The sequence below is a fragment of the Pseudopipra pipra genome, chromosome 23 (assembly GCF_036250125.1).
Source record: "Pseudopipra pipra isolate bDixPip1 chromosome 23, bDixPip1.hap1, whole genome shotgun sequence".
NCBI lineage: Eukaryota > Metazoa > Chordata > Aves > Passeriformes > Pipridae > Pseudopipra > Pseudopipra pipra.
The window spans coordinates 1,728,746-1,750,126 of record NC_087571.1 but is presented as its reverse complement, the minus strand read 5'-3'; the positions used below and the strand labels follow the sequence as shown (position 1 = coordinate 1,750,126).

Below are 21,381 nucleotides of genomic sequence, written 5' to 3'. Positions count from 1 at the left end.
ACTGATGGCACCTGTGGATGCCAGAGAGACAAACTCCCAAGCTTGGCACAGCAGGGGTTAACCTGGTCTGCCTGCTCAGCCTTGGCACTGTGTCTCTTCCCTGGATTTATCTGCCTTTGACTTCAGCCCTGGTGCCCTGCCATGCATCTATCAGGAGCCCAGGAGCTTGGGAGCCCTCCCTTCCCAACCCCTAATCCTCCTGCAAGTTCTTACAGTTCTTACAGACCGTGGTCACGTCACCCCATAGCCCTGCCTTTGATAAATCAAACCCCTGCAGCCCTCGCAGGCTCTCAAGATGTTGTGTGGTTTTCAGTCTTTTAATCATTCCCTGACCTCTGGCCTCTCTCTGGTTTATCAACACTCTGGATTTCGGACCCTGCCAGGTGTTTTTTCCCTCTAAGTCTGTATTTGAAGTTTGCTCCTCGCAGTGTAAGACAAGGGGTTTACTGAGTGATAAACTTGTGTCAGCAGACGTGTGGATGTGGCACTTGGGGAGGTGGGTTCGTGGTGGCCTGGGCAGTGCTGAGCTAATGGTTGGACTGGATGGGCTCTGAGGGGTTTTCTGACCTAAATGATTCTGTGATTCCCGACTAATCCTTTCCCTGGGCTCACTGTGGCACAGCCTGCAGGCACACAGGTCTGTGCCTCTTGGCACAAGGAACGATGAGCAATTGTCACCACAGTCAGCCCAGAATCACAGAGTCATTAGGGCTGGAAAAGCCTTCTGAGATCACTGAGTCCAACCATTAACCCAGCACTGACAGGTCCCTCACTAAACCATCTCCCCATCCACCACATCCACAGGTTTTTTGAACACTTCCTGGGATGAGGACTCCATCACCACCCTGGGCAGCCTGTTCCAATGTCTGGTCACCTTTTCAGTGAAGAAATTTTCCTCAATATCCAATCTAAACCTCCACTGGCATAACTTGAGACCATTTCCCCTTGTCCTGTCCCTTGTTTCCTGGGAGCAGAGCCTGACTCCCCCTCGGCTCCCCCCTCCTGCCAGGGAGTTGCAGAGCCAGAAGGTCCCCCCTGAGCCTCCTTTTCTCCAGGCTGAGCCCCCCCAGCTCCCTCAGCAGCTCCTGGTGCTCCAGTTCCTTCCCCTCCTGGTTCTCCAGCCCCTTGTTGTCCATCTCTGGACACACAAATGCAGGATGTGCCCTGTCCTTGCTCTGCTGTCACCCCGTGTGCCCCTCCCTTGTGGAACAGCCCCACTGCTGTGCTGGGATGGGGTGAACCCCAATTCTGTGCAGAAATTCTCCCCCTATCTGGGTTTAGCCTCAAAATCCTGCAGGATCCTATAACATTCCCTGTCTGCTTCAACAGGGATCAGGGGGGTTTCAGTCAGCCCTGGCTGTTCTGTGCTGCCAGGCTGGAATTGCAGGGGGCTGCAAATGGATCAGCTGGTGGACTGGAAATTCAGGATAACAAAGTTCTCCCTCAGCACAAATGGTTCCAGGCAAACAGGAACCTGAACAGGGTTTCTTTATGGTTGGCTGGAATATCTGGATCAAAGGAGAGCTGGGTTAGGTTTTGGGTTTTTTGAAAAAGCAGAAAGAGGAAAATCTGGGAATTATTTTAAAGGGAGCTTAGAAAGGGAAAAGTTTCTCAGACCCCAAAAATCAAAACTTCCCATTCAAAAACCGTCTAAATTTGGCTGTAAGTTTTTCTGAAGGCTGATTTTCTTTTTTTAATGTGGAAGGGCCTCATGGAAACCTCCGGCAAATCAGGGGGAAACGGAGGTTCAGCCTCAGAAAGGGAGGTTTTCCTGAGTCCAGGAGGAGTAGTGAAGGTGTTTTCCTGACTCCAGGAGGAGTGGAAGATGCTCCCCTGTGCAGAACAGGGCTCCCCTCCCAGCCCATCCCTGCTGGCTGCTTAAAATGCCATGGAAATGTCTGTGCTGTGTGTGAGGTGGAGCTGCAGCCTGGAAAGCTCTGCTTTGGAAGGTTTTTTTTTTTTTTGTTGGAAATATTTTAAAGGAGGGACATTCCTCCTTCCCTGCTCCCCATTGCCTGTGGCTCTGAAAGGGAAAGGGCTCAAAAGTTGTCTGCCCAGGGCCTGTCAGTCTGCAGTGGAGGGGAAAGGAATGAGCTACAAACAACTGCATGTCAACGGCCTGGATTTTAATTAATTCCACTTGATTTGAGAGAGGGAGAGGTCGGATCTCTCTGGCTTTAATTAGTGCTGCCTCTCTCCCTGCACGCAGGGAGATGGGGCAGTTCCCCCTCTGCTCCTCCATGGGCTGCAGGGAGGTGGCTCAGCCTCAGCCGAGGTGCTGAGGAGAAGGAGGAGGCAAGGAGGGTGTTCTGGCTCCTCTGCTTTCCCGAGGAGCTCGGGATGTGCTGGAATGGGGCTGGGTGGAGGCTTCACAGCGGCGGCAGGGGGTGAAATGTTTATTAAAGATCTCCGGGAGGTTGAGGAACGGCTCTGGCTGCTGCCTTTGAAGTTTGCTTGCATTACAAATGGCTGCAAACTGACCCATTTTAGGTCTCGGATTTTGCTCTTTAGAAATTTTCATTAGAAATGTCAAGTGTTCCCGAGTCTCACCAGACATCAGGCGCCCGTAAACAGGAGAACATGTGGGGGCCCAGCTGAGTGTGCTGCTGATGCTCTTTGATGACTTCCTTTATGACCCAATAAAGCCTTTCTGTCTAAATTAAAAAATGCCAAGAGCCCTGACAATTTTTCATGGCAAACTGCAGTGGGAGGAAGGGACATATGTCACTGCAACCACCTTTGGAGCTGGGTCAGGGTTTGTGGACCAAGCTTTAACATCACACCCAGGGAGGGTGGCAGGGGGAGGACTGGCCATGCCAGGGGATTACAAGGTATAAAAAAAGCCAAATTCAGAGCAGAGCTCACTTTGGTGACAGTTTGTGATTTCTCACGTGCATCCTCCTGACTGTTCTCCTCCCAGCCTCTCATTGGGAAGGATGTGGGTTGAGAGTCTGAGCTCTGCAGAGCTGAGGGTGCTGCCCCAGATGTTTTGGGGTTGTGTTGAAGCAGTGCCAGGCCCGGTACCCCTTCTGAAGCCAGGGCAGAGCACAGCCCGTGTCCCCAGCCCCATCCTGCCTCACCTTGGAGTAGGTGGCTCCATTGATGACTTCTCCCCTCCTCATCCAGATGATGGAGGCTGCTGGCTTGGCATTGTCAGCGTGGCAGGTCAGGTTCAGGGGGTCTCCTGCTCTCAGGCTGATGATGGGCCCCCCCATAATGACAGGATCATCTGGAGGAACTGCAGAGAAAGAGCCCAGAGGAGACAATGTCATTTGAAGCACGAAACCAACCTCTCTGGAGTCACCTGTGGGGTCTGCGCTGCCAGGACTGGCCTGTGACCTCTCAAACCTCTGCAGATGGCTTGGACGTGGCTGTGGCAGCATCCAACCCCCTCTCATCACATCACAGCCACTTGTCTTTTGCTGCTCATGTGAAAGCTGTGCCCCAGATTTGAACTACAGCAGCAGGAACTGGTGAAATTTCGAGGGGACACGGGTCAGGTGCCTGGGAGCTTTGCAGGAGTGTGAGGGATCAGGTCTGTGGTAGATAAATCCACCAAGAGCTACTAAATCCTCAAAGCCCTGGCTGTCCCTGAGCTGCAAGCTGGGGGAGGATGGTGAGCACTTGAAAGCAGCATCCCTGCTTGAACTAAATATCCCTGCTTGCTGTTCCTGCTCTTGTGCTCCTCCCCAGGGATCTCTGGCTGCTGCTGGACCAGGATACGGCGCTTGGAGGGGATGAGGTGTGACCCCTGTTCCTCTGGCTGGAAAGGGGGAGGAAGGTGAGGGTGTTTTGAGGGAGAAGGGAAAGAAAACCTGGATTTGGATTGTTACCTACAGCACTCAGGGGAATAACTTGTTCTGGGCATCAGGGGTGTGATCTCCAGACTCGTGCCTTTGAAGAGGGCTCCCCTGGCAGCCCTTGGTCACGGAGGGATGGAGGAACCCCCGAGCACTCCCTGCTCTGCTTTGATTTCCTGTCACTCCTGCTCCTGGTCTGTGCTGCTCTCACACACAGGGGGCTGTGGGACCCCTCCCTCTGACACGGGGAGGCTCCTCAGCACCTCCCTCTGTGAAAGCAGGTCTTGCCAGGGGTGTCACAGAGACATTGGAGTTCTTGGCTCTCTCTGGAAGCACTGACAGCCCGTGTGGGGCTGCAGGTACAGGACGGGGCTTTGTCCCCCCTGGGCATCTGCACTGTGCTGGGAAGCATTTCGTGCCAGAGACAGGGGGAGGTGGAAACAGGGAAGCAGATGAGGGGCACTTGAGCATGGTCTCCTCTTTTGGGACTAGCCTGGCATGTCTAAGGATCCCCAGCATGGTAAGAGATGGGAAATCCAGATGGAGAGAGGGACTGGGCTTTAATCCTGCCAAGAAGACCTTTCATCTCCACCACCCTGAGGGGTCTGCTCCAGCCAGGACCTGCTCTGGGGATGGAGAGCTCTGCACAACTGTCAGTCCAGCTCTTCATGGAATCACAGAATTATCTAGCTTGGCAAAGATCTCTAAGATCATCGAGTCCAAAGTTAACCCAGCACTGCCAAGCCCACCACTAATCCATACCTCCAGGTGCCACATCTACATGGCTTTTAAACCCCTCCAGGGATGGGTGGGGACTCCAGCCTGTTCCAAGCTGTGCTCTGCAGAAGTGAACCATGTGGTCTTACTGACCATCAGTGGGTGTTTCATCAGCAGATAAAAAGTTCCTGACTTAATAAGACAAATGAACTTTTACTTCTGCTCTGTGACACCCAAGTTCAACCCTCACTCCCTGGCTCTGTCACAGCATTCCCAGCCTCACAGATGCAATGCACTATTCCAAGGAAACAGCAGGGAACCTCCTGGCCCACCTGTTGCCCAAAGCTGCTGTGAACCCCCATGCTGAGAGCCCTTCAGGCCCAAATCACTACCCAAAGGTAATTAGCTCTTCCCATCCACGTCCTTTGGGAAATCAAATGCTGGTCTTGCTACAGATCCATGCAGGGCCTGTTTGGGAGCTCCTGGAGCCCCTGAGGGATTGGGAAGCCCTGAGGAATGCAAAAAACACAGTGGAAAGCCATCCCTGCTTCAGCCCCTCTTGCCCAGGCAGAACAGCTCGTGCTAGTAAAGGATTTAGGAAGAAATTTCTCAGAAGCGGGTGGCAAACCCTCCTACCTCCAGCATCCTTCCAGAGGGGATGCAGCAGGGGAAATGTGCCAATTTTCCACCAAAGTGGAGCTGGTTTTGTTCCAGGTTGGTGCTGCTCCCCCTTCCCAAGCTGAGCCACACAACATCCATACCTCAGTCGGCCAAACCCTCCTCAAAGTCCCCGAGTCTGTCTCTGCTCCTGAACTGCCCCTGCCTTGTAGCTGGACAAGAAACACTTAAAAACTCCTCTCTGGCTCCTGCAGGTGTGGGAGATGGGAAGGGATCACGTTCCCTGAGGATGCCCCAGCCCAGGACTGGCGGGCAGGGCACACCCCGCTGGGCACACACACACACACCCACAGCCAAGAGCTGCCAGTAATGGGATTTTTCAGCTCAGTGGGTGGAACTCAAGGACTGGGGGAAAAAAAAAAAAGCTTTTCTACACGGATTCAAAATGTACATTTTTTTTCTCAGGCTATGAGAGTGGAAAAAGGAGTGAAAATCTGTGGTTTGGGTTGGTTGAAACGTCTGTCAACGAAATACGAAAACGGGAACGATTCTGCTCCGTTCTGGTGTTTTAACTATTAAGGAAGGATTCATTTTAATTTCTTTTTTTAAAACACCCTTTCATTGGATGAGTTTATACTGCTGAAAAACAAGTCTGATATTTTTCAATAGTTCTTTTCCCCTCAGTGAAGCCATTAATTGAATTTGACCTCGGCTTGTAAAGTACTGAAAATTCATCTTGTGGAGCAGGGGAAAAAAACAACCCACAGGTCCTTCTCTGAAGAACTGGAATTTATGAAGGAACTTTTATGGTGGGATGTTTGATATTCCTGACTTTTTTTCTGGTGTTCTTGCAGCAACATCACCCCTGCAACACAGTCCACCTGTCCCTTAGCTGCCCAGGAGGGGATATCATGGGATAGGGGACAACATCATGCAGACAAACATCTGCCCGGTGACAAAAATCCTTGTTTTTTACTGTTTTGTTCCTGTTTCTCTCTACTGGAGCAGCAGCCAGATTTGGGGAGCTGTTTATGGCAATGAGGAGAGGAGGGGTCCTGGTTATGTCTTCCCAAGTAAGTGGTTATGAGTCCCAGTTCTCCATGTAGCCCTGAATTATTGATGTCTCCAGGCTCCCAGAGAGGGGATCTGACTGGGGAGGAGGGTCTGATGAAGAGGAATCAGTGATGTCTCTCTAACTCCTGCAAAATGAAGGATGGATGTATTCCTTCCCCATTTCAACTCCAGCCTGGGAAAGGAGGAGGAGAAGAAGAAGAAGGAGGAGGAGGAGGAGGAGGTGGAGAAGGAGGAGGAGGAGGAAGAGAAGAACGGAAGATAAAAAGGGGAGAAGAAGAAAGAAGCTGGTAGCACAGAGCCATGATCCATTATTCATCCACTGTGCTCCCAGGATTGGTTGTTATTATAAGGCACCACTACAGAATCCGGTCTCCTAATTTTTAATCACGTAGCTCTGGAAGCACCAGCCTTCCTGATTAAACCAGGGATATAAATAGGAAGACTTGTTTGGGGTTGCAAGGGGGGTTATTCCTGACAGCCATGCAAATGGAGTTAACCCATACATGCCTGGAAAGCTTAAAATGAAGGAGAAGGGGTCCAGGATGGCTCAAGCCCACAAGAACAGGAACAGAGAACTGGATGGAAACGGCCCCGAGTTGCACCAGGGAAGGTTTAGATTGGATGTCAGGAAAAATTTCTTCACTGCAAAGATGGTAAAGTATTGGAATGGGCTGCCCAGGGCAGTGGTGGAGTCCCCATCCCTGGAGGGGTTCAAAAGCTGTGTGGATGTGGCACTTGGGGACAGGGGTTAGTGGGGACACGGCAGTGCTGGGTTAATGGGGTGACTCGATGGTCCCAGAGGGCTTTTCCAACCTCAGGGATTCTGTGACATGGAGCTGTTTAAGGAATGGGAGTCCAGACAGATAATCCCCAAATGGATGTGTTTTAGAGGCCTTCAGGGGTGGGCAGTGAGACAGAAGGTTTCAGCACCTCAGCTGGAGAACTTGTCCCTCCTTCACTGCAGACAAAACTTTCCAAACAAACGATGACAAGGTGCTCCCCACCAAACCCCTCCTTTTCTGTCAAAACACAGGAACTGATGAATATTTTTAAACCAGTTTTGGACAGGTATTAATCCATTCTCCATAGCTGTGGGCTGCCTGGATGGGCAGGGACAGCTTGGGGTCTGCTCCTTGCCCTTTGGAAAAGTCCATCTTGCAGCACATCAGCATAAAGAAACTCAATTAAACGATGGTGCTCCTGGGCTGTGCATTCAGCAACTTTTTAAATGAGCTGTTAGAGGTTTTCCTGCACTCTGTCCCACCCTGCATGACTTCCCTGATTAATCAGTGAGCCCACACAGAATTCTCAGTGCTGGACTGACACCCCAGGCTAACACTGGCTCTGAGTGAGGAATGACATGGACGCCTTTAAATGCTCCCGGCAGCTGGACAATGATGTGGAAGGCAAACAGAACCTCAATTATTAAAAATATTTACTGAGATAACAGGATCCTCCAGCAGCCAGGTCCTGGAAGTGAAGGAAGCAAAAAGCCCTCCAGCCACCAGTACATTTTCCCTAATTAAGGCTGTTTTTCTGTTGTTGTTCTGGCTGGTACCTCCTCACTGCCGGGTTTGTGGAACCAGCCTCCTCCTCTGGGCACCAACCTCTCCAACCCCAAACACTCCCTGCTGGGGAAGGGCCACCCAGCAGCTGGGCTGGAGAGGCAGGTGCTGAGGGGCCCCTGAGGATTGCCCTGAGCCAAATACCTGCCAGGAATGTTCAGCTGGGGTTAGACCCAGCACAAGTGTCCCCAGAGGAAGGAGATCCCTTGGATAAGGCACTGCTCAGCTTCAGGGCTTCCCTTCCCCACGGAGTCTGTGCCACTCAGGGCTCTGGGCTCATCTCACGTGGGTGTTAAATAAATAACAGTGACCAGAGGATGCTCTTGGGGATCACAAACACTGGAAGGTGCTTCCTGGCCCCAAGGCTAAAAGACTAAATCAGCTGGGGGTGTTCAGCCTGGAGCAGAGAAGGCTTCAGGGAGACCTGAGAGCCTAAAGGGGCTCCAGGAGAGCTGGAGAGGACCTGGGACAAGGGATGGAGGGACAGGACACAGGGAATGGCTTCCCACTGCAGGAGGGCAGGGATAGATGGGATATTGGGAAGGAATTGTTCCCTGTGAGGGTGGGGAGGCCCTGGCACAGGTTGCCCAGAGAAGCTGTGGCTGCCCCTGGATGCCTGGAAGTGTCCAAGGCCAGGTTGGACAGGGCTTGGAGCAACCTGGGCTAGTGGGAGGTGTCCCTGCCTATGAGATGAGCTTTAAGGATACTCCTACAACCCAATCCATTTTGGAATTCTATGATTCTCTGACGAATGAAAAGCATCCTCAGCCTCCCCAGTGGTACCTGGTGGCAGAGCTGCCTCCCAGCGAGAACGTGAAGCCCCTCAGAGATGAAGGAGCCAAGCTGAACAAGGGCACCTTTGCTCCTGTATTTTGTCTGCACACTAAGGAAGGCAGGGAAGCCCCAGGGAGCCAGCCTGGAGGGATTCAGCTGGCTCAGCCAACCCTCCTGTGCATCTGGGAGCTTTGCTCTGGTGCAGAGAAGTGTTTGTGTATTCAGACACCGCATCCAGCTTGTCAGAGAGGGATGTTCAGCTCTTGTAGACAAGTCAGGCTTATGAGGGCAGCACAGAACACTTGCTGGGTGTGACTGCAGCTGGCACTGCCCTGACCCTCACTCAGCCGCTCGCTCTGGGGAAGACTTGGGAATACAAACCCTGCAAACAGGGTTTGCCTTTGCAAATCCCATCTCTGCTGCACACTGGGGCACTGGGAGTGCAGGTTTGCTGGCTGGCAAGGTGCCTGGGATCGGAGCAGGATCCAACCCACAGCCTCTGGGCTCCTCACCTTCCCTGGAAGATCCTGATCCTCTCAGCAACAGGATCTAGTGGTTGCCCCTCATGGCAGGGGGGCTGGACTAGATGGCCTTTAAAATTCCCTCCCAACCCAAAATATTCCATGAATCTGTGATCCTGTCCTAATCCAAAAGGGGGGTCAACGTAGCAAGACTCGGGAGGGGGGGATGACTGACAGTGTTAATGATATTCAGCAAAATGAAGAGTTAATTAGCTGTTGTATCATTTCTGTGCATCATTTGGGGTGGGAACATCCTCTTCTCCCTTTGATCACTGCAGGGAACTGCCTCCTCTTCCCAGCCAATGCCTGCTTTCCCCACCAGCCGTGGGGGTGTTTTGGAGGGGCCACTGGTGTTGCTCTGCACGATGCTCTTGAGATCCTGGGTGGGGTTTGGCCACACTGGTGGATGCTGAACTCAGGGGGGCTGATCAAAGGAAAGGAGCAGCTCTCCTGCCAGGTCAGATCAGCAGAGGTTGGCTTGTTTAATTGGCAAAATGAAGGCTAAGAGGCTGTGACTGGTTGCAGTGAAAGAACTGGGAGAAGGTGAAGGAAAAAGAAGGAAAATTTGGATGCTGGGGGAGAAAGAAGGTTCTCTGTTTCATCAAGTGTCTAGGAAAGCTTCCCCAGGGGAGGAAAAGGGGCCAGAACATAAAACTGTTTTTAGGACAGAGCTTGCTATGCTGGATAAGAGAATCCCCTTACAAGGATTGTGTTTCTGGCAGAGTTTTCCAGCAGACTGCCCAGGGTCTTGCTGTATTATCAGCCCTGAAGGCTGCAAATTGTGAGGGCCTAAACCACTGCAGAGCAGCTTACAGCTCCAGGAGTGTTCAGCTTTTCATTTATCAGGCCTTTACACATTTAGGATTCCGATTTCCAGCAGCTCTTCAGAGCTAGGAAGGATATAAACAGGCTCTTAGGTTTTGTCCAGCACTTAAAAGGCAGAGATTTCACTGTGTCTGAGTGTCCTCGTGGGCTGGGCTCCTCAGGGCAGCTCTGACTGGGGACTTGGGGCAGGACTGTGGGGCTCGGGGGCCTGAGCTCTGGGGGAAACCTGACCCTGGATGGCAAATTCCCCTCCACTACCTTGACATATATCCATTTAACTCTCCCCTTCCCAATGCAATTAGGGTTTCAATCCTTTTCTTTGGCAGGTAAGGAAAAAGGGACAATACAGAGAGAGTGGTGTGAGTTTAAATGGGGGCAGTGAAGGGCTGAGAGTCCTGACTCCAGCTTGTAATATCCCCCCTTCCAAGCATGACCAACCAGATATTCTTTTCCATCCTACAGCTGAAACCTGGAGCCCGTTCCTGTCTGCAGAGGTGCAGCAGGATGAGGCTCAGCCCTTCTTTATTTTTATCTTTACCATGGACTGTGCAAAAGAGAGTGGCCAGCAGGTCAAGGGAGAGGGTTCTGCATCTCTGATCCACTCTGGGGAGATCCAAACCTCAGTGCTGCACCCAGTGCTGGGCTCCTCAGTACAGAGAGGAGGTGGAACTGCTCCCAGGGCTGGAGCCCCTCTGCTCTGGAGCCAGGCTGGGAGAACTGGGGGGGTTCACCTGAAGAAGAGAAGGCTCCAGGGGGACATGAGAGCCCCTTCCAGGGCCTAAAGGGGCTCCAGGAGAGCTGGAGAGGGATTGGGGACAAGGGATGGAGGGACAGGACACAGGGAATGGCTTCCCACTGCCAGAGGGCAGGGAGAGATGGGATATTGGGAAGGAATTGTTCCCTGTGAGGGTGGGGAGGCCCTGACACAGAAGAAGAAGTGTGGCTGCCCCATCCTGGAAGTGTCCAAGGCCAGGTTGGATGGGGCTTGGAGCAGCCTGGGCTAATGGAAGGTGCCCATGGCAGAGGGCTTGGAATGAGATGATCTTTAAGGTCCCTCCCAATCCAAAGCATTTTCCATAATTCTATTATTCTGCAAGGAAAACAGTTGGCAAAGCTCTTTGCATCCTTCCCAACATAAGGCAGGCTGAAAACAATCCAGCCTGTGTTGTCCATGGTCAATTCACAGAGGCCACACTGGCTCTGGGACAAGCTCTGGCATCACTTCCAAGCTCCCAGCCCCTCCCTGTGTGCTGCCAGCCCCTGGCCCTGCTGGGACTGGCATGGGATGGAAGGCTGGTGGTTTGGAGAGTGCCTGTATGACTGGCACCCTTCCTGCAGCAATGCCATGCCAAGCCCTGGCAGGGTCACTGCTCTGGGAAGGGTGGCAGTGGGATGGGGCTCTTGGATGGGGATTACATGGTCTGTGCAGCACAGACAAGTCTTAACGAAGGGCTCCCGAGTCCTTGCTGGGTCAGGGGGGGACAGGAAAGGAGGATGTCATGTCTACAGGTCCCTTTTGTCTCCTCTATGTCCTGCCCACATCTTCCCCAGCCTGATGCTGCTCTGCTGCCTCATTCCTCCCCCCAGCTCAGCCCAGACAGCCTGAAAAATTTTGGGCAGCTGTGGGTGCCCTCAGAACAGCGCTGGCTGTGCTGCCGAGTGAAGGAGGAGAGGAAAGAGATGCAGGAGAACAGCACAGCCTGGGGAAAACACACTGAAAAATAAATCAAAGGGAACAAGGGGAGCCAGGGAGAAAAATAGTGATGAAAGTTTAAATAGTGCATCTCTTTCTCGGTCCTATTTGTCTTGTGGCACCTTCAGTGTGTGTGTGAGGGAGGGGGGCCGGGGGGCTGCTGCCTCCTCTCCATCCCAAGCACACCCAGTGGAACAACCTGTGTCCCTGTTTCCCTCCTGTCTCTGCAGCTGAGTGTGATGCATGGACCCTCCTCACACTGAGCAGTTCATGGGAAACAAACCCCTAATATTCCCAACCCCCTCTTTTCTTCCTCTTTCCCCCTAATGTTTCATCTCTGTTTTCATGAAGCTGCTGAAAGTCCCACATGCTCCAGGTTTCTGGGGTCAACAGGATTGATTTTTCCAGTGGGATGGTGTCCTGCTGTAGGATGCAAACCCCTCACACCCAGAAATGCTTCCCAGAGATGGTTTTATCTCATTGCAGCAAAGCTCAGCTCCCCTTTCCCACTCACTGTCCTGGAGGAGCTGACCTTCCCCCACTAAATCCCTCTCCAGGTCATATCGAGTAATATCTCTGGAAAACTCTTTGTTTTTTCATACTGAGGAGGGCTCTGGTCCTGGATTCTTGGCTAGAGAATGTTTCAAATATTCAGTTTTCACAATGGGTTGGAATTAAACCAAATTTCAAAATTCTGAAATCCTTTGTGAGACTGGGCTCTGGGCAGGATCCATTTTTGGAGAAAACATAAGGAGATCGGATATGGGATAAGTGAGCATTGGCATTCTACTGAAAAGCCTTTTATACAAGGGGAAAAAGAAGTTTTGGCAACCCCCTTCCAAGCTTTAATAAAGGGCCAGATGCTGTGGAGGCAGGTAGCTGGCTGGGTATGGTTTGTTTGCTTGGAATATTCTCCCTGCAAAGAGTAAAAAACTTAAAATTTCCCCTCCCACTTGAAAGAGCAACAGAACTCCAATGAATATGCTGCACTTGCCAGGTCCTTGTTTAATTCTCCCCATCAAGTCAGTGTTTTTGGATGGCTCATGTCAACAGCTACTGCCAAGCCCTAATTCAGGGCTGGGGGACTTGTGAGGGAGCTGTTTTGCTTTGCTGTGTCTGCCCTTAAACCAAGGGGTACTGCCCAGGTTTGAGAGAGATGGATGTGTGATCCAGGACAATCCTGATTAATGGCTCCAATTCTGCCTGTCAGGATGGAGGAAAGTCAGAGTAAAGCTTCCCAGAAGTGTTGGGAGGGACGGGATAGGAAAAGAGGAAAACTTACCAGCCCACCTGGCCTTGCTCCCACTGTCACAATCAAACTCATTAATGTGACCCCTGTCACCTCCCCCCCTCAGCACAGGGAACTTTTGGGGGTAATGCTGGAACTAAACAGCCCAGCCCTGGGTTAACCTCCCCTGGAGGCAGCAGGGACCTGGTGGATCCAGTCCCTGAGCCCACAGGATCCAGGGAAGAGCCCGTGAGGCTGCAGAGAGATGCTCCAAGCACATCTCTCTTTGCTGCAGCCACAAATCACCTCCAACACCCTCCCACAAAGAGAAATACAAAGCTAAAGGAAAAGCTGTGGCAGATCCTGGCTCCCCTCTGCTGCAGGACACTCCTGAACCTTCTCCTGGAAGGGGGCATCTGCAGGAACATCATTATCTCCCCAATGTAGGCCAGCACCCCCTGCCTCCCCCTCCCCGTGTGCCGCTCCTGGGTGCAGAGTGACAGATCAGAGAGCTCAGGGAAAAAAAACTGAATTCATTATTTTTCCCATATGTCAGATATTTTCAAATTGTTAAAAAAAAAAGGGGGGGGGAAGAAAAAAAAAAGTAGGATTATTACTGTTCATTAAAAAAATAGGAAAAGAAAGGGAAAAAAGGAGCAAACCCCCTGAGCTGGCCCCCTCCTCCTGGGGGGAGCTGCTCTTAGATCTCCTCTCTTGCAGGATGGGGTGGGAGAAATCCTGCCTGTCTCCTACCAGGAGGTACCATGGAAATTCAGGATGCAGAGCACAGCTGGATGACACAGGAGATTGGGACTTGGGTTGTTAAGGTTTGGGGCTTGATCATCTGGATCCATCCTGAGGATGCAAATGCCTGGAGCTCATTAGCCAACACCTCTTCTGTTAATTAGCCATGGTGTGTAGGATCCTAACAGTCCCTTCCAGGCCCAGGAGCCCCAGCACAGCTGAATCCTGCATTTCCCATGGGATGGGCTTTGCTGGGAGCCTGGCACACCAACCCATGGGGATGGGAAGGAGCTGGGAGGGAAGGACTCATCCTCTCCCCTGGCACGGAGAGCAAGGAGGGCATCACCTCCTGCTGCTCAGCACCAGGGGAACTGCCCATCCCATCCTCCCTCCAGGGTAACCAGTCCCAGTGGCTCTGCCCCTCCTCTCCAGTGGCATTTCCCAGCCTGGCCAGCTGGGATGTGCTCACCTGGGATGCCAGAGAGGTGCCCTGCTGCTCCCACCCATGCCAGGCACTCTGTCACTGGATGGAGACATCACAGACATGCCTTGTCATGCCCAGACTGCACTTTGAAGAGGTTTTTTTTCTACTTTGGATCTGAAAGGATTGATTTATTTTTTTTTTTTAAGGCAAAAGACTGATTTTTCTTTTTTTTTTCCTCCTTCCCTTAAAGGCCACAGTTTTATCATGTGCTCCCCCTCAAACCATGTCCCCACTCCAAAGCAGTGGTTATTGCTGCTTTTCCCAGCTCCAGCCCAGGGCTGGAGAAGGAAGCAGAAAACCTGGATCTGGCTGCTGGGATGTGTCACTGAGGAAACTGGGAATGGGAAAGGGGTGAGAAAAGACAAGACTTTATGTTGAGCTGGGAAAAATCCCCCTGACATTTCCTGTGCCTGGGATGTGAAATGTCACTGCCATTTCATGGAAGAGGCAGGCCTTTGGGTTTGTAGAATTCCAGAATGGTTTGGGTTGGAAGGGACCTTAATAATCATCTCATTCCAATCCTATGCCATGGGCAGGGACACCTTCCACCAGCCCAGGTTGCTCCGAGCCCCGTCCAACCTGGCCTTGGACACTTCCAGGGATCCAGGGGCAGCCACAGCTTCTCTGGGCAACCTGTGCCAGGGCCTCCCCACCCTCCCAGGGAAGGATCTGTTGCTGTGGTTTCTCCATCCTCAGCTGTTTGCACAAGCAGGAGGATCAAACTGAGGGAAAGGATGAAGATGTTTCACCCCCCTCACTCCGGGTCACTCAGAAGGGTGCTGGGCTGGATTTTAGGCTGCTGCCTGTGCTGCTCTCCATGGACATGCTGGGATGGACCCACCAGCACTGGGAAAGCTCCTGTCTCCCCTCTGCAGCAGTGACAAGATCTCCTGACCCAGCCATCTGTACTTGGGCACAGACACTTGTTCAGGCACTGAGCACCCGATGCCAGCACAGGCTGAGTTTGGAGGGGTGGAGAGGCTTCCAAGGCCTCAGAGCATGGCTGTGATGGACACGGGCTAATATGGGATGAGATGAGGATGTGGAGGATGTGGGGTGTTGCCCACAGCTCATCTCTGTGCTGTGGCTGTTGGAAACATAAGTACAACCATGCTGGATCTATCCCTGTCCAGCACCTTTTCCAGGCCATGGCAGTGAGGGCCTGGCACAGGTTGCCCAGAGAAACTGTGGCTGCACCATCCCTGGATGTTCCAGGCCAGGTTGGACAGGGCTTGGAGCAACCTGGGACAGTGGATGGTCTTTAAGGTCCCTTCCAGTCTGTGATTCTGTGAATACATTCATTTGTAGGTCTCCAACTGGGAGTCCTTGGAGATTCCTCTTTCCTAGGCAGGAATGGGCTGTGCATCATGTTGAGTGATGCTCTTCCCAGCCTTCCATCAGGAGACATTCCCACTCTGATCCCTGGCTGAGCTGCTGTGGAGGAATTGAGGGCAGTTCACACCAGGGAGAGCCACTGGGGAGATGGAAATTCGGTGGCACCGAGATGGGGACGGCGCAGGCAGGGCTGGGCTGGGAGAGGGGAGCTTTGATCTGGGTACCAGCCAAACCCTCCTGGGGGTAAGACACCATCAGAAATAATGAATGAAGGCCTTGGAAAGAGACTAATCCTGTGCCACGTCCCAGATCTGTCAGCACTTTGCTTCCCTCCCCTCTCCCCAGTACTTGGCTGTGCAAGGAGCTGGACTCAGCCCCTCTGGGGTATCAGGCACGGGGGCTCTGGCAGGTTAAGAACACTTCTTGTCCAACATGAATGTCCCAAGCCTCTCAGGCAGCCTCTCACACCCCAAATTCTCTCACTGCTGTGCCAGAGAAGGTCCCACAGGACTCCTGGGCGTGCCATGCCAACCAGCTCCCCATGGAAAAGTGTGACTGCAGCCACCCCCAGCTCTGGCAAAGGAGGAACAACCCCCAGGTACATTTTAAGTGCTGTGCACAGCATTTAAAAATCAAACAGACCAGCACACAGATGGCATCATGCAAGGACAGGTCCCAGGTGGGGCTCTCTGACCCCTGAGCTGCAGAGGTCACGGGCCCTGCAGACCTTCAGCCAGGGCAGCAGTGGGGGCTGAGCAGATCCCTGGGGATGAGTCCAGCCTCCAGCAGGAGAGCTGGATCAATGCAGTGCAATTCCTTATCTCCCACACAGCCCAGCCACATGTTCCCCAGGAAAGCAAACCCAGCCCTCCCAGGCCAGAGCACGATCAATCCCAATGTTCCAGCACTGACACACGTCTGGGGTGGGTCTGAATCCCTTATCAGGCACCAGCACAGCTCCAGTGGAAAAGGTTCAGCCTCACAGACACTCTGAGTGCCCTTGTCTGCCCTCTGGTCCCACAGCCTTTCCTGGGATCCTTCTTCCTCCCCTGAACCATTCGCACATCCCCATTTTAAGATAAATTACCCAAATCTTTAAACCTCTGCTCAGAGGGAATTCCCCCAGGCTGCTGTTCACACTCAGGCCCCTCTGTGAAGGCTCCCCATGGAGCCAGAGCCATTAATACAGCATTCCCAGAGAGCCTGCAAATTGCAGAGTGGTAGGAAAATGGGGCTGGAGTAGCAGGAATCCTGCTTAAAGCCATGACAGAAGGATTCTGAGAATAATGGCTTTGGTTTTGCTGTGTCTTGGTGATTTTTTCTCTGAGAGGAGCACAAAGATAGAGGTGTCACCCATCCTTAGGGACAGGGTGCCTGTGCACAGCACCCTGCAGGAAAACAGGCAGGTTCCCTGAGCTTCACCCTCTGAAAATGGTGACAGCTCTACCAAAAACTGTGGGATTTGTGGGAAAAATCCAGAGGAAAGGACAACAGCGAAGAGGAAAGAGACTGGGGAGCGTGAGAAGACAGGGCTAACAGAACAATTCAGAGAAGAGAGTAGATGTGCTACCCGGGGCTGCTCCAAAATCTGCTCCCAAATGTGGGTTTTTTCTGAAATAGGATATCGATTTTGTTTCCTCTCCTTTTTTTATTTTGACTGATGGAGTGTTTCGGAGAAATGTCTCCTTGGGTGGAATTTTATTCTCTTTTAATTAAGGAATCAATAGCAAAAAAGGCAACAACACGTCAACGGGGGAAATGTTTTGGTCAGGGGGGTTCTCGTTCCTCTCAGAGGGTGATGGTGAACCCAGGCAGGTTTGGCCTGACCTGGGAGAGGAGATGAGGAAAGAGCAGGGGAGTGAGTGCAAAGTGTCTCAGTGATGGCTCCCAGGAGTTTCCACAGCAGAAATAGTTGTATTTCCTTCCGTTGTTTTTTTTTGGGGGGAGTTTTTTGCTTGATTTTCTCTTTTCTGGCAGTTCTAACTATTGTTCTCCATCAAACACCTCTGAAACACTATGGGCTGAAAAGCAGCCACTTCTCTAAGGGTGTTCTCCTCCTGAGACCGAGATGTGACACCACACCAGGTACCTGCTCCCCAGTCCCAGCTCCCACCACACCAGGAACCTGCTCACAATCCCACCACACCAGGAACCTGCTCACAATCCCACCACACCAGGAACCTTCTCACCAGGCTCTGTCCCAGGTCCAAGCAGACATGACCCTTCTGAGCCCCAGCTGAGGAGCCTCAGAGTTGACAGGACAAGCTGGGAGGTGATGCTGGTGTTGTTAATGCAGTATCAGCTTTTCATTCCTCGGGGAGGGACCCATTTCCAGGGGTTCTTCCAGACCCTCTCCCATTATTCCCACTATCCAAGTGTGTGAGGAGCTCTCATGGACCCACGAATGGATCCCAAAGGCATTAATACATGTATATCATAAACCCACAAATACAAACAGATAAATAAACACCAGCACTGGACTCTGATCTGGAACCCCAAGACAGCACTCACGGGAATCTCCAGCCCCCCTGACTCCAAGCTGGCTTGGATCTCTTCCTAAAACACCCACAGGCAGCACGACCAGCCAGAGCTGCTGTTTGGACATCCTTGGCCACAGCTATTTTTCCTGGTGGCAGAGGCAGCCCAGCCCAGAGCTGGAGGGGTTGGGATGTGCTCCTGGACCACTGCCATCCCTGGAGCTCACTGCTCCCATGGGATGGGACATGAGCTGTCCCATCACAGCATCGCCACGAGGAGAGCTTGGCCTGCTCCCAGTGCAGTGGGGAGGCCACTTCAACTGCTCAGCATCAACCCTCCAGGCTGGACAGGTGCTGGGGGCTGCCAGGAGCTCCCTGTTCCACCACAATCGCTCCTGGGAGATGGATTTCCCTGGCAGGGAGTACAGAGAGAGATGCCACCAGCATTGCCAAAAACATCCATCAGTGTCCCCCCTCCTGCCTCCCGAGGTTGTAATCACTTGGGTCCCGGCTGCAGAAAGGGAAGAGGAAGGGAAGAGGAAGATGGGAAAGCCCAAAGTCAATTTGTCTGAGGGGCAGGACAGGGCTCTGCTGTGATGGTTCCATCAGGGCCCAAGGGAGACAGCAGGAGAGAAGTTCAGGTTGTGCTAGATGGGAAGGGAATGGAAGGAAAATCCTCCTTGGGAATTTAAGTCAGTTTTGTTTAAAAAGTGCTGAGTTAGCACAAAAGAGGATGTTTGGAAGTTTTGGGTTTTCCCATGCCCGACCTTTTAATTTGGAAAGGCTCACTTGAAATGTGTGGATCCTTTCAGGAATGCAAACCCCTCTGCTGCCCTTTTCCAGCTGGAATGCTTTCAGAGCTTTTACTCAGACAACAAATAACTCCTGGAGAACTTATTGGTGATGGAAAAGCAGTCACTGGGTCCATCACTTTATGAACTCTCACTTTGGGACAAGCTGTGCCTTGCTGAGCAGAGAGCCAGGAAACACTGGCCTGCAGGCTGTGGGTTAAATAGTAGAGAGTGAGGAAGAAGAGGCAAAAAGCTGGGAAAAAGGGGATCCACGTGGTGGCTCATGGGAAACTGGCTGGAAAGGATGAGGTCCTGGCTGGGCATGTGGGCCTGGGAGGCAGGGGAGTGGATGTAAAGCTCCTTCCTGCTCTCCCCACTCTGGGAAGCTGGTTCCCAGCCCTGTCCCTGAACCCTCTCCGTTATCCATGACAGCTCCACAGTGCCATTAACAAGCCTAATGATTAACTGAACAATCCATGAGGTTCAAAACTACAGAGGCTGCCCAGGGGTGGATGAGGGAGGGCAGGGATGGCAGGAGCCACGTCCTGCCTGCTGCGGGAGGGGACACCCAAAGCCTGTCCCCGTGCCACCAACCCCCTCTCCCTGCCATAGCAGCAGATTCAGGGGCAGCAGCCCCCCACAACGGGCCCTGTGTGAAGGCCCAGCGAGCTCCTGAGCTGGAATGACGTGCAGAGCTCCCTCCTGCCCATCCCACTCCCACAGAGCTGCCCAGAGCTGGCTCACAGCAAAGTCTTCTCCTTCCCTTTCGAAGTGCTGGGGACAAGGACGGCTCATCGGGGGGACTCCCAGCCCCTGGGTGCTTGTCAATCATCCCTGAGACACTCCAGCTAATTATTTTTATCCTTCACTAATCGTGGGCACACTGGAGGTGTGGAAAATAGGCCATTCTCGGCGTGTCTCTCTCTCTGGCGTGGGCTGATGGTGCCTGGGATTTGCTGCTCTGTGTCAGGACATCACTGCTCCTAATCAGGCTGAGATTTCTGATGGGCTCCACGCTTCTTCCTCCTGTGCTTTGCTCCAGGGGGAATTGTGGGTGTTTTTCCAGTGAATGAGGATTTTCCTTCCCCTCGTGCCCGTCCTCACCCCATTATGGGCTTGCAGGGCTCCAGCAGGAGGGAGGCAGCACATGAAGAGATGTATGGACTGGAGTGCCTTTTCTTTTGTGGTCTGCACACCACCAAAACCAGCTGAAAAGTACCTCAGGAAGAGGTAAAAGACAGTTTTGGCTCTGCAGAGCACATATTCATGTTATGCAGGAAAAAAAAATGATTGTCTCCCCTTCCTGCTTTTCCCAGAGAAATGGAAAGTGATGAAGTCCAGGGGGTGCATTTGCACCTTTCCTGGGCTCATTCCTCCCACGCTGAAGAAGTTTGGTCCTGGTGGCTGGGAGTGGTTCAGAGTCCTTCAGGAATGGAGGGCTGTTGCTCTCCACACACAGAGAGCCCACTGAGCTTCCAGTGCCTGCCACGACTACGGCATTGCAGGGTTGGGGAGGAGGATGGTGGTCACAGACCCCGTGGGGCAGCAGTGAATCTGCAGGAGCATCCAGGAAGGAATTCAGGTGGTGAAAACACAAGGCAGAGGAGAAAGCCACGTCTCTCCCATCAAACAAACAAACCAGCCCTGCCTGTGCCTGACCATCTTCAAGCCACTCCGGGCAGCGACACAAGAGTCAGTTTGTTGTTTGCCCACTCGGAGAGGAGATAAGGCCAGGAAATCACAGTTGGCTTCTGCAGTCCTAAAGGGGAAAGGGAGGCTCAATCTGGCAGATGAATCACTCTCTGTTGACTGCTCTCCTTCTCAGTTATTACTCAATTTCATGAGACACCTCCAAGACACACACAAATATTTCCCCCAGCCCACGAGGACGCTCGATGCTCTCCCACAGATCCCAGCGCTGCCTCACCAGCCTGCAGGAGCTGTGCAGGTCCCAGGTCCCAAGGCCTGGCAGAGACAATGTCTTGAAGAGGACTTTTGGAAGTCAGTCACTGCCATCACAGCACTGGGACAGGTAGGAAATCTGCAGGCAGGGATGTCGGGCTGAGCCCAGACTGCCTCGTCACAGCTGGATGCAAACTCCTATTTGCATCAGGTTAAAATCCTGAGTAAATTGAAATCAGAGGAACATCTGCTGCTTTTTCATTAAGCTTGTGTTGACACCAGAGGAGGGGGACCTTGGAAGGACAGACAGAAAGGAGGGGGGAAGGTGGATTGAGTCAGTACAGGCTCTGGAGTCACCTCTGGGTAGGAGTCTGGGGCTGGTCCCAGGCTGGGCATTGCAATTTGGGCAAAATGACCTCAAACAAGGAGGTCCCTCCACCTCAGAGAGGGATCAGTGAACACAGGGTAGGGCTGCCCACCTGGGAAGTCACTCCCTTCCCAGAAATGGGGTCTATGGCACTGCCATGGGAGCTCCTGGGGTTTTGGATTGGTTTTGAGAGAGCCTTGCTTGGCTTCTGCGGGGTGGGAGGGAGGGGGGGTGAACATCTGCCTGGGAACTCAGCATCACCAAATCTGCAGCAGATGTACTGTGCTTGTCACATCATTTCTCACTCTTCTTCCAGCCTAAATCCATCGGAGGCGAGGAGGAGTGGAGCCTTTCATCACAGCAAAACCAACACATGCTCGTCCTCGCTGCTGCAAAGCTTCACAACATGACCCTGGGATGCTCCACCAATAAGAGAGGCAAAGCAGCTTTATTTTCACTAGACATT

The 21,381-nt window shown here is 52.5% G+C and overlaps 1 protein-coding gene across 4 annotated transcripts in view; it reads right to left on the bottom strand.

The window, feature by feature from the left end:
- KIRREL3 (kirre like nephrin family adhesion molecule 3) overlaps positions 1 to 21,381 on the bottom strand; it is a 362,894-nt gene that overhangs the window by 53,524 nt on the left and 287,989 nt on the right. For all 4 annotated transcript variants that reach the window (XM_064634483.1, XM_064634484.1, XM_064634485.1 and 1 more), the window contains one exon: positions 3,081 to 3,238. In XM_064634483.1, coding sequence (XP_064490553.1) covers positions 3,081 to 3,238 — 158 coding nt within the window. The remainder of the gene's footprint in view (positions 1 to 3,080; positions 3,239 to 21,381) is intronic.